Genomic DNA, 14,033 nt, shown 5'->3' with positions numbered 1-14,033 from the left:
ATAGACACACATCTGTTGTGTTGTTATTTAATATATTTTCTGGATCGTTCTGTTGACGCAATACTGCCAAAAATATGATTTCAAGAAAATCCAGTTAACAAAAAAACTTCAGACAACACAAGCTGTGGAAAAGTAGTGATCTATGAGATTTATGCAGTTTTTTTAAGCAGATACCATTGAAAACACGGTAAGTCTATCCACAGCCTCGCTTTTATACCCCATGGCGCTGCTCTGAATAAGGTCTACAAAGCATCCTATGTATGCAAAAAGTAAATTTCCAAGGACATTTTTTTATTATTAAATTAGACTTTGTGAGTAATTTTTGGTACGTTTTTGCCAAAGGGAGAAGCTTACGGTTGTTTTTGGGTGGTTGTCGCTCGGGGCCCATGGGTGTGCCCCTCTCCCTTGTGTTACCTGCAAATTTAAATTGTGTCAAGATGGTAGAGCTGCGTAAAAGACAGACAAAGTTAAAGTTTAATCAACACAATCTCATGATCATTTGTAACTATTCTACATTTTGGTGAATTGGTGGCAAAAAAAAATCATGTGAAATATTAATAAATTTTCACTGCTTACAGCCCAGTGTTGTTTAGCCAATGTTTAGGGGCGGGGTTAGGAGTGGAACTTCATGCTTACTTTTTTTCTAATAATCATATGTTTTGGTATGATTCATATTGTATGAATTCATATGAAATAGTCACCTCGTAACAGTTAAATTTTCCCGTGAGATCTAACTAGATAACTATCACTTTAATAATGTTTGTTATTACATACAACATTTTTCACAGAACTTGTTGAGCCCACTTGTCACGACACCATTCCTGGTTGTACATTACAAACCTCCCTTTGTATCCTCAGTTTTTTTTTTCTCTCTCTCCCTATTTCCCTCCAGTCCCTGATGTGGAAATAGTCACATAACAAAAAACAGAGCTGAGTCACCGCAATCCAACACTCTCATCCTGTAAATGTGACACAGTCTGTGAATCTGCCTATCGATCATGACTATTGATTCTGTTTCCCAGGCTTAAAATAATAGTTTCTCTTTTGTTGCCGTATTAATGATTAGACAGAACAGAATCTCTAAAGTGCTGCAGCTGCTCCTTGATTGATCACTGGAGATATCACTGTCCCCAAGACAAAGTTTCCCCCAGCTTTCATTATCTGAATTGACTAACTTATCCGATTATGGAGGTTCACTTGATTGCGATGCACTATCTGTCATTAATTTAATAGGGAGCATGAGCAGATTGTAAGGTTTGAGACAGGGGCTTTGGTAATAGGTCCTGCACTTCCACAAGCCTCCTGTTTCAGCTTCTGGTTGACATTTGGACGATATGCCATGAACAGATTTGTTTGGAGTGGCGCTGTTGACCTCTGCAATTTGGTCACCTGGGCACATACAGGAGAGGGGAGGGCTGGATTGAATATTAATAGTTATAAGGCTGAGACAGAAGGTTAGTGTTGTTGGGTTTTTTTTAGTTTTTTTTTAGCCATTTCGCCATTTTATCCAGAACGACCAGCCGCTAAACCCTGGAGTGAGCTGAATAGACGGACTCGTAGCCAATGAAGACAGGTGGCAATAATCCTGCTAAGAGACAGATCTGAAAGCAGTCATACAAAACCAATTTCGGCTGCTCTCCATTTGTCAAAAGCTCATCAGAGTGAGGGACGAGAGCACTGAGGCCGCGTGGCTACAGAATCACTTCACTCCTGATTGCCTTGTCAGGGCACCTTATCCTCCTGAGAATGACATAACCGCCCCTCTCGAACACACTCTTACCCAGGTGCCTCCATCTCCATCTCGGACTGATATTTCCTAAAATCTCCATCTTGCGGACTCTTTGAGCACTTTATAAGACCTACACCGTTAACCCTATTAAAGTTGGCATAGCTCAAAAAAATATATATATGTGTGTGTCTGTGTGTTTACATATAAAGATGTTTACATATAGTCCACAAGACAAAAAAATATAAAAATGACCACGTTCAAAAGATTATGTACCCTTGATTCTTAATACTTTGTGAAAACTTTTGAACAGGATGAAGATGTCCTAATTTTTCCTGGAACACAAATTAAGTATAATTTACATTGATCTTCAAATTCATTCCGTTTAAGTTCATCCTAATTAAATCAGTTATTGAGTTCATACAACTTTTTTTCTATTAAGAGCAATGAACTTTCCATGATATTTGAGTGAAATTAACGCATTTCATTTCATTTCACTGTTCGGTTTTACAGTGTAAAAGTCAAAATCCAGGAACTCTGACTACTCCAGTCTTGCTCATGAGAGAACCTGCACAAAGCAGATGATGACATATAGGTGGACTTCTTTCATGTCAGAATAGATCACATCAGGTGGCAGAAATGACCCTTCGGTGTATGGAACCCTTCTAGTGCTCATGCTAAAGTGCTGCCACTTATCTCCTCCAGACCTCTCCATCTGTTTACCTCCCTCTTCCCCCACTGAGATGGACGGAGGTATAGCGAAGCGGATGGTGGGATGGGTGGATGGAAAGAGGGAAGGAGGGAGGGAAACCTTAATGAAAGCGGAGATTCCAGGCAGCCTGCTGGTTCTCATCAATCAGCCGTGTGCTTTGGAAGTGTAATCCGAGGGAGGGGGAGAGGCATCAGGCTTTTAATCTCTATTAGTTAATGGACTCTACTCTCATGCTTCAAGAACGTTAGACTGTCGGTCTGCAAACAACGCACAAGCTCATTTCAGAGGCTCTGTCCGAGCTCCTGTTCCTGAGCAAAACTTCTAAATGCTGTTGGAAAATGTGCAACCTTAAATTAGTAAGGTTACTATAAAGCTTCCTTTGTAGGCGAGTGGTACATTTTGGGGGATATTTTTGTATTAATTAGCTTTTATGGGTAATTTGTGGTAAGTTTTCGGCAAAGGGTGGAGATTTTGGGTGCTTTTGGGTGGCTTAGCAAGGCGTTGCCAGTTGTTGAATTAATTTGACTAAAGGTTTATTTTTATTTTTTATGAGAGACTGCTTGTGAGTGAGCCAAAGAGGCAAAGCTGTCATGAAACTTGTCATATCTGGTTCCCAGTAGTATTTTACAGCGCTCGGATATGTTCCATTAGTGCTGTATGTTTTGCAGAACAACTTTGCTCAGAACATCACAGTGCGCTCTGGGGTCGTTTTTCTATAGGCCCCTGGTGTTAATGAAACAGTTTAAACATGCTCTCGTCCTTGGGAGACAGGGAGTTAGGCAGAGCCACATCCATCCGATTCAATTATAAATTAAATTGACTAACGAACCGTGAAATCATTATGGAAAGCAATTGCTTTTTTTTTAACCAAAAATGTGGAAAATAAAAACACAAATGATTGTAACACTTTAGTGCTTAAAAGGAAAGACTCTTAAAAAACGTACTTCTTTCCCTCATTAAGCTCCATTCAAATGTTATGCTGTATTATTGTAGCATAATTTTTATTTAAGCTGTCATGTGGCATTTTTTTACCGCACTGCTGTATCAGATGTCAATTGTATATTTGTAAAAAAAATAATAATTATATATATATATATAAAACGTCTGTTTCCCCTCTACTACGTCTACTAAGGTTCCACTGAGATTTGAACTCGGATCACTTGATTCAAAGTCCAGACGGCTAACCATTACACCATGGGATCACCACACCCTGACCGCTGGCCATCTGAGATGCAGATAGCAATGAGGCTACACTCTAAAAAATGCTGGGTTAAAAATAACCCAAGTTGGGTTGAAAATGGACTAACCCAGCAATTGAGTTGTTTTAACCCAGCAAGTGGGTTGTTTTAAACCAGCGGGTGGGTTAAATGTTTGCTTAAAACAAGCCAATTTCTGGGTTAAAACAACCCAATCGCTGGGTTAGTCCATTTTCAACCCTTTTTACAGTGTGGGTGGAACCAGGTAGAGGTACAAGTCCAGAGTGCTAACCATTAACCGGTCTAGCCAGCAGGGATTTCTGTGAGACACTTGTGAGACGAGCAGTGCTGAAGGTCCCAGAGAGCAAAACAGTGGCTCGTATGGGGATCGAACCCGCTACCTAGGCGTTATTAGCACCACACTCTAACCAACTGAGCTAACTGGCCTTGTTCCAAAATGGTTTGTTGACCAATTTCACAGAAATATCCTGATTGCACATGAACCTTATGAGGCTGAAGAGATTAAAACCAAAGCCTAAGCACAGGCTCGTCCGGGATTTGAAACCAGGACATCTCGCACCCAAAGCGAGAATCATACCCCTAAACCAACGAGCCAATAAGTATTTCATTGACATTTTGGTCTGTTTGTTACACAAAGCCATCATTTGTCTTAAGAAGACTTTATATTATATTGTTATGATCATTTTATTGTGCTTTCTGTATACTGCCCACTACTAAAGCAAACGGAACCTCTCAGCAAACCATCAGTATTCACTAAGCTACAGGAAATGAGTCTTTGATGCTGTAGTAAAGTTGTCTCTCTGTATCTCATAGTGGTCACAAAGTGTTCACTTCAGGGCCCATCCTCTTTCCTGTCAGATTCAGACAGGCCCTCTGATCAACTTATGCTAATGCTGGTCTAACAGAGCCCTCCACTCCCACGCCAACACAGCAATGTCTATGCAAAACAGCAGCCGGAGGGAGAGGACAAAATATATTCATGCCTTTTTTCCTCCACCCTTCTTTTCCAACTCTGTCCTTTCTCTCCGGGGTGTTTTTTATCTTTCTTTTCACTTGACCATTTGTTCTTTTTGTTTCCTTTCTTCAGCCGACATCATTTACAGCATGTTAAAGTTGAACTGTGCCCCTCTTGTAGATTTGATCAGTCATTATGAGTTCCCCTGAGAGAAATGTTATTGTGACTTTTTCCTTAGACTCTGTATCCCAGCGTACCTAGATTGACAATTGATCTGTGCTGGTTGTACCACATCGCCGGCAAAGCTAGTTTAAAAAAACAAGACTTTTTTGTGTGCATGCTTTATTTTGTTGCACTAGTGCAAAGAGGACATCTTGCAAATATAGAAACAAATTTATAATATATGTGCAGTTAAGCCCTCAGGTGAAATGCATTTCTAAAAATGATGTCATGTATACGTAATGCACAAATGTAGAAAATGTATTTGGGTTGCCTTATTAATATGGATCATAGAAGAATGTGTAGTGTCCTACTTCCAAGATGTTGGCTTTTAAATAATCCCAATAGGCCTTGTGTCGCCTAATTGATTGATTGGGATGGCTCTTAAAGGTCATTTTCATAAAACATTAGGAGGTGATGAACACAATGCTGTCTGTGATTGTTAAGCAAGAGTTAATTTATTACAACAAGCATACTAACTATGTAGTTATACTGGATTACCTTCTAAAGATGTTACAAATTTGCACCATTTGGGATAATATGATGTTTAATTATATTCCACTATTTTGAATACCTAATTACATATAAAGCATCTCTTTTATCAAATCAGATGCCTGACCCAGTTCATTTTTCCTTTACTTCCACTTTATTGCACATATGTATTCATAACATGTAAAGAGGTCATGTATCAAAAGCTGCAGGAACAATTTTCACATTTATTACCCATTAGAGAGCTAATCTGTATCATCTTATAGCTGGCTTGAATTTATCCCACTTTAATATGAGATGCACATCTAAAGTAATTGTTTTATTAAAGGGTTAGTTCACCCAAAAATGAAAATCTAGTCTCTCACCACAGTGGCTCTACAATAAGTTTACGATGCGACGACAATAGTTTTTGTGCACAAAAAAAAATCAAAATAACACCTTTAACCAACTTGTTCTCGACTTCCGTGTATGCCTCCACGACGCATGCGCGAGAATATGACGCAGATCCGGCGTTCGGACATATGACCCAGAAGCGATTTGTTTACGAGCAGAGGAAGACGCGCGTGTCTAAGCTGTTGGATTCTACATTGATCGTGCTTTAGGTCTCGGCGTAGTTCTCAAAATGGGGTTAAAGTGTGTATTTCATGGATTCCCGAACGCCGGCGCTACGTCATATTCTCGCGCATGCGTCGTGGAGGCACACACGGAAGTCGAGAACAAGTTGGTTAAAGGTGTTATTTTGATTTTTTTTTGCGCACAAAAACTATTGTTGTCGGATCGTAAACTTATTGTAGAGCCACTGTGGTGAGATAGACTTTGTAACGACGTTTTAAGTGCCTTTCATGGATCTTGGAAGTGTCAATGTACTGAATGCCAATGGAGGCCTGTCTGAAGCCTTTCTCAGCCATCAGCTTTCAACTAAAATATCTTCATTTGTGTTCCGAATATGAACGGAGGTCTTACGGGTGTCGAACGACATGAGGGTGAGTAATTAATGACAGAATTTTCATTTTTGGGTGAACTAACCCTTTAAGGTTAAAAATCTTAATGTAACAATATAAGAGAGTGTGGTGACTGTAAATGTGAGGGTTTTCCACTCACAGTCAAGTTTTTTTCAGTTTTCTAAATATTTTTTTCTTTGTTGTGTGGTAAATTGTATTATATTATTGTATTATAAATACATATTTGCAATGTATGCATGTATCATTTATTTATTTTTCATAACTAATGAATTAATAACTACATTATCCATCCACCCATCCACTCACACAACATCCACTAATGCAACTTGATTTTACAGTTTACATCCAATAGTTCTATTCCAGAAGGAACAGAAAAACATGGAAACCCACAAGCCCATCTTTTCCACTGCTTGTCTCAATAATGCTGCTTCTTATCTTTGGGTCTTCCAGGGAAATCAAATTGTCCTGCTGTATTTTGTGACCCTTTTGCAGTGCTTTTAACCCAAACTGAGTCTTCTTAGCCTTGATAGAGTCATTGTTTAAATACAAATATGACAGGGGCCCAGGGGCATACTGAGAGGATAGAGATGCAAGGCTAACAGCTGCACAGTAGTGCTCCATTTCACTGCTCGCCCATTAAAAAAAAAAAAAACTTTTAACGGGCTCTGCCATCTTGCTTCTGATTATTTAAGACAAAGAGACTGACCCATACTCTCCACCCTTATCTTCCCCTGTGCGTTCCTTTTCCTTTACTGTCCCTCCATTAGAAGTCTCACATTGTTCAACAACATATTAGCTCTCAGAAGCGTTACCTTGGGAATTGTGTCCATTATCTTTAGAAGATGGAAAACGGTTTATTTTTTTAACAAATAGCATCTCAGCTCTTTGTATCTATTCAGCTCAAGCACAAAGGCATCTTTACTACATACACTCACCTAAAGGATTATAGGAACACCTGTTCAATTTCTCATTAATGCAATTATCTAATCAACCAATCACATGGCAGTTGCTTCAATGCATTTAGGGGTGTGGTCCTGGTCAAGACAATCTCCTGAACTCCAAACTGAATGTCAGAATGGGAAAGAAAGGTGATTTAAGCAGTTTTGAGCGTGGCATGGTTGTTGGTGCCAGACAGGCCGGTCTGAGTATTTCACAATCTGCTCAGTTACTGGGATTTTCACGCACAACCATTTCTAGGGTTTACAAAGAATGGTGTGAAAAGGGAAAAACATCCAGTATGCGGCAGTCCTGTGGGCAAAAATGCCTTGTTGATGCTAGAGGTCAGAGGAGAGTGGGCCGACTGATTCAAGCTGATAGAAGAGCAACTTTGACTGAAATAACCACTCGTTACAACCGAGGTATGCAGCAAAACATTTGTGAAGCCACAACACACACAACCTTGAGGCGGATGGGCTACAACAGCAGAAGACCCCACCGGGTACCACTCATCTCCACTACAAATAGGAAAAAGAGGCTACAATTTGCATGAGCTCACCAAAATTGGACAGTTGAAGACTGGAAAAATGTTGCCTGGTCTGATGAGTCTCGATTTCTGTTGAGACATTCAGATGGTAGAGTCAGAATTTGGCGTAAACAGAATGATTACCTTGTTACCACTGTGCAGGCTGCTGGTGGTGGTGTAATGGTGTGGGTGATGTTTTCTTGGCACACTTTAGGCCCCATTATGCCAATTGGGCCTCGTTTAAATGCCACGGCCTACCTGAGCATTGTTTCTGACCATGTCCATCCCTTTATGACCCATCCTCTGATGGCTACAGCAGGATAATGCACCATGTCACAAAGCTCGAATCATTTCAAATTGGTTTCTTGAACATGACAATGAGTTCACTGTACTAAAATATCCCCCTCAGTCACCAGATCTCAACCCAATAGAGCATCTTTGGGATGTGGTGGAACAGGAGCTTCGTGCCCTGGATGTGCATTCCACAAATCTCCATCAACTGCAAGATGCTATCCTATCAATATGGGCCAACATTTCTAAAGAATGTTTTCAGCACCTTGTTGAATCAATGCCACGTAGAATTAAGGCAGTTCTGAAGGCGAAAGGTGGTCAAACACAGTATTAGTATGGTGTTCCTAATAATCCTTTAGGTGAGTGTATGTCTTTATTGGAATATTTTAGAGAATGTATGTAGGCCGACATATGTTACACCTACAGATCTCTATATTGACCGAACAGTGGCCATATTGCCATGCAGGAACAACGCAATGACGTATTGGAATCACTGAGTAAGCTCGAACTGTTCGAAAGAACCGATTCTAGACCAAAGTAGGGCTGTGAAGACTAGAAGGGATACAGCTACAGCCACTGGGCATGCGTACATCAATATTGTGTCATACAGTTACTGTATTTGCATTATTAGGGTTGGGGTAGATGAAGATGTTAATAAAACACAATATGATATTTATTGTTATTGTATATTGAGATTTTGCGTCACTTCCGGCCATTGCTGTATCCCTTCTATCCACAACCCCTTGCTTTGCTTTACTGCCATTCATAAATCCTATGCTGTGGCCTCATGGGATGGTAAAGTGTCCATCGTATGCACACTTCGTAATTATGCCGGAAGAAGTAGGTCATCAAGGTACTTTTTTCTTATTCTTTTATGAGTACTTCTTTTGTCACATACTGTTTTTCACCTTCTAGATATAGTAGGGAAGTATGCAATTTCGGATGCAGCCTAAGACTATGCATCACTGGAAAGTTCAATTTCAAACTGAGGTGAATTTACCTCAATAAGTTGAAGTGTAAAAAAAAAACAGGACTATTTTAATACTTTCGAATGGCAGCGTTTTCTTTTAAATTCCTTGATAAGTCCCAGTAAGAATGTCGTCTTAGCTGTTTTATCTCAGCTACTTCAAGTTAGGTTGGGTAGTATGCTGGTATACAGCTTTTTTTAACTAAAAAGAAAACTAAACGTTTGCGTATGACATGTAGGAACTGAATTTGGGTTTGGCTTAGGGAAAGAGGTACATGAGGGTAAAGGAAATCAGCTAAATTAAAACTCCAGAGCGTATTAGCAAGCATGACGGTCCACACAGGCCCCGTACTTTCCAATGCCCCCTATTCTTGGGTTATGTAAATACCCCCTTAAATGTACTCAAAACACGCAGCCCCCATTAAAAACAGCAGCTCAAACTGTCATCGAGTCAAACCTAAATCCATTTATCCATCAGTGCTCTTGTGGGACTACAGGCAATCATGCATCCATATATAGAAACTAGTCTAACTGTGCTACTAATGCCATGTACCCTCCCTGACTAAATAAACTCTAATATTACACCTGGAGCACAGCAATGCAAAACACCCAGAGGAGCAAAGGTCGAGCAAAGCTCGTGATGTAAAGACTATCTAGTGTTTACATTCAGATGAAGGAGGGTTGTTTGAATGAAGATTAGGCTGGCATGGGGGTTGTGTAGGTACACTGTGTAGTTTTGAACCACAGGGAGGGAGAAAAGGCCATTCAGGATGTGTCTGTGTCCTAGTGGTACAGCTTCTTCTTTCACGGCCCATATCTGTTTGCTGTAAGAATCTGGCCTGTTTATATTTGTCCGACTTTGATGTTGATTTTTTTTTCCAGAGAGATCCTGAAAAGCTCCACATGTTGGTTTGTAGCTGTTGCCGTATGTGCCTCAGATCATGGCAGCTCTTGTATGCCTCCACAAGTGGGCACCCACTTTACCTCTGTAAATTAATTAGCTTCGGTGCGGAAATAAAAGCAGGTGAAGGTTCAGGGTCTGCCTGGGATGAATCGTATCAGGTCCCTCTGAAGCTCTCTTTCCTTCTCGCTTTCTCTCTCTCTCTCTCTCTCTCTCTGTTTTTCTCCATCTGGCTGAAGGGCAGAGTCAAACATAGAGGCTGAGAAATGAAGATGGATGCGTCCCACTATCAGGAAAGCACTTACTGCAGCTTGATGCAACCTTAAACAGTGCAGATAGTTCAGTGGCACTTGCCACAAAGAATCTAATTAATGAATAGCTGTTCTAACACAAGTGAGGCGGCGGTATGCATTTGCAGATGAGGCAGGGACACTAATTAAATGCTGTTCCAGATATCACACCAGGAGTGGTTAGCTTGTCAGGCTTTTTTTTCTCAAGTTCTCTTTTTTTCTAGGGGAATTTGTTATTCCTCATCCACAAAAACACACATGAGGACTGATATTTGGAGTTGTAGAAGGAAGAAAGACCCGTTCTAATGTGGTGTAGGTGAGCATTCCGTGTGGCCTACAAAAAAATCCTCTGTTTGGTTTATATATTTATGAGATGAATTGAGGATGTGGCGATCTATTCATCTACTTCCTCAGAGTAAATACTTTCCTGTAAAATATTTTGTGGTTATTAAATTTCTCACCAACTCGGGTATTAATTTGGTAAGTGGCAAGAATATTAATAAAACAGGCTATAAAACAAAATGTCAGCGACAAAGTGCCTGAGGGCGCAGAAGTGCACGCACACACGCAATGTGTGGCCATGACAGAGTTCTCCATGCCTGAAGCCAAGGCGAGAGAGAGAGAGAGAGAGAGAGAGAGAGAGAGAGAGAACAGGTGTGAAGCCACAAGCTGTAGTCAGGAGGGATGTTTAGCCTCACAAAGGCGACTTGTTTGTTTTCTGTGGAGCCCTAATGACTAGGCCTCAGGATACGGAACGAAAACAAAACAGCATACAAGCTTTTCTGATATTCTATTAGAAATATTTTGAATTGCTGATATGATTTAAGTTTCATGAGTTAAAATTGCATGTTATTATTGTTTAATAGCTATTGAAGGTTTTTTTCCTACTTATTTTCCTGAAAAAAAGTGAAGGTTCCCACTGTAAACAGCAAATGTGTGCACTTGTTTTCTTAAAGTGATAGTTCACCCACAATGAATATTCTGTCATTAATTACTCACCCTCATGTCATTCCAAACCCATAAGACCACAAATTAATAGCCTGACGTCGTCATACTCAATTCTAGTCAGAAAATGAGTCTGATACTGCTCCGTTGGGCTGTGGTTATGGGGCGTGTTTCAATCGAACCAGGAAAGACCTCAATTGGATAGACCTACAACCAATCAGAGCAACGGAGCGACGCATAACGTTAGTTGTCAAATGTCAACAGAACTCAACTGCACTGTGTTGCCAAGTCCGCGGGTTAAAGCGACCCCAATTATGTGATATACAGACCCAGGAATGCGATTTTTAGCTGCCAGCCCTGCCAAAATAACTGATATTTTGATATTTAATTCCCCCCCCCCCCCCCCCCCCCCGGAAAGCTATTGGGCTTGTTTTTGGCTAGTTTTGAGGAACGTTAGCAATCGGGCGGGTTTTGTTGTAAAAACTTGGCAACCCTGTCTGCACGCGCGCTGGAATAAGTAGCCTAACGTTAGAAGAAAAAGATGAGTATAAACGATCTTTGCCGAGTACTTACCAACAACGATCATCATTTCTGAGAGAAATAGTAAAGGTGAATGTAAATACGAACAAGTTCTCCGTTTAGGATTAGAACAAATTCAACCCAAGCGCCTTTGACGTGGATGCTTACGTTACTGTTTATCATCTGTCCATCATCGTCTAAAGCCCGCCCTGACAATTTCATTGGTCAGAAAAGTTTCTGTTCGGGCATAATTACTTCTCTACCGATCAAGTCCAGACCGAACTGCCCGAGTAAAAATGTTGTGGGCGGGGCTAAGTTCGGCTGGCATCCAGGCTAACAAATGAAGATATTTTTGATGAAATCCAAAAGCTCTCTGACCTCTCCATAGACAGCAATTTAATTAACACTTTCAAGGCCCAGAAAGCTAGTAAAAACAGTCCATGTGACTCCAGTGGTTCAACCTTAATTTCATGAAGTGAAAAGAATACTTTTTGTGTGCAAAAACAAACATGAGTGAGAATAGTGGGATATTGGGGGCGCTTTACCCCAAGTGGCAGAGTAGGTTTGGAGAAAAAAATAGTCATTCTGAAAGCATAATTATATTTTCCTTAAATAGCATGTACTCCCTATACAGGCCTTGCTCTTCTCATATCATATACAACTGTGATGTTCTGCAAAACAACAAGCTTTAAAACACTTTTTTTCTTACTGTTAAAAATGATATCACTTAATGTGAAATCCATTTTCTCTCAGGTACTTCACCAGTGTAAGCTTCGCGGTGAAAACTTCTACATCACTCTGGTCAACGTAGTCCATAGCAACAACAAAAACATATCTTGATTTTATCTAGTGGTTATGTTGGGGGAAAACAGCACCCTAATTACTGACAGAATTTTCATTTTTGCGTGAACTAATCCTTTAAGGATCAGGACCTGATCTGACCTTTAAAACATTAGTTTTATTTTACATTAGTACATTGTTGTAACCCAAGGAGGTTGGTAATATTTATCTCTATCTTTTTTAATTGCCAACAATGAAGATAAAGGCTTTTTGGATCCAGATGTTTGAAAGTTTGTCACTCATGCGTTCCCAGTGACAGAGGAATTCTCCCATCTGCATCCAATTCACACAGAAGGTGTCGAACAAAGTACTAAGATGTTCAAACAAGGAGGGAAATGTTTTGAAAAAGTCACAATATTGACACTTTTCAGCCTATATACTGTATCTACATATTAAGCTGGGATAGTAAAAAGTATTTTAATATAAAAAAATACACATTTCACCTGTATATGACAAAGCCAATTTCAAATAAATATATATAATAAATAATCTCCTCCTTTGATTGCCTCCTCTCAGTTTGTCCTTCACTAATGAGATTTCCTGTCCATGTCTCCCTCAGTATCAGCTGAAGAGATGTGCACCCTGGCGGACCGTGGCCTCTCAGTGGCAGACCTGGTCCATTCTAGCCATCACTGTTCTCCTGCTGGCTCTTGTGCCATACGTGGTGTATCGGATGATGACTGCTTTTGAAAATCCCCCTCCACACTCGCTCTTCAAGTCGGCTGCAATCTGCTTCGGCCTGCTTAGTGAAGCCCTGTTGATCAAGTGAGTACCGCCTAAGCTTTGTTGATACCTGTCTTGTGGCTAAACACCTGAGTGAGAACATTCCCAATAAAATAAAATAACAAAACCTCCCTATTCCGGTTCAACCTGTTTTAGAGATGGATAGGGAAATTAATTTAGGAACTGAGGCTCAGGGTTGGCATGAGATGTGCACATCTGTGGCTGTCTAATTATAGAAATGACAATAAACCATGTGACACCATTTGCAAACTCCAACTACCTTATGACATCAGAGAACGAGAACACTCTTAAGATTCTTAAATAGTTATTTGGCAGGGTGTATGGTTCCATGAAGAACCTTTAATATCCAAAGAACCTTTCCATTGCACAAAAGGTTCTTTGTAGTGCAGAAAGGTTATTTAGACTATAGAATGGTTAGAAAAAAAATGGTTCTTTTAAGAACCTTTCACAAAATGGTTCTTCAGGGAACCAAAAATGGTTCTTCTATGGTATCACTGTGAAAACCCCTTTTTGGTTCTTCCAAAAAAATTCCAAAAAAGGTTCCAAAAACCTTTATTTTTAAGGGTGAAGGGGGCATCGAGATCACCGCTGTTTTATTTGTTCCAGCTCTTCTCAAACAATGCATGTCTATCTGTATGTGTGTTTAAAGTGCATGTGTGTTGGATTAAACAAGCCTTTTATATTTCATTATGACCAGATAGCTTCTCAGACTGTATGTGTGCATGTACTGTATGTGTGCATGTGTGTGTACAATATTTGTACACGCCGCTGTTGCCTCAAGTAATTACTAATGC

At 40.1% G+C, this 14,033-nt stretch overlaps 1 protein-coding gene across 1 annotated transcript in view; it reads left to right on the top strand.

The window, feature by feature from the left end:
• The window catches only part of LOC307140696 (uncharacterized protein), a 174,681-nt gene that overhangs the window by 144,407 nt on the left and 16,241 nt on the right, over positions 1–14,033 (top strand). Inside the window, exon 4 of the mRNA XM_079840367.1 lies at positions 13,055–13,260. Coding sequence (XP_079696493.1) covers positions 13,055–13,260 — 206 coding nt within the window. The remainder of the gene's footprint in view (positions 1–13,054; positions 13,261–14,033) is intronic.

This window comes from Gobio gobio (assembly GCF_949357685.1).
Source record: "Gobio gobio genome assembly, chromosome: 17".
NCBI classification, from domain to species: Eukaryota; Metazoa; Chordata; class Actinopteri; order Cypriniformes; family Gobionidae; genus Gobio; species Gobio gobio.
The sequence above is the reverse complement of the archived record's forward strand: the minus strand, read 5'-3'. Positions and strand labels throughout refer to the sequence as shown.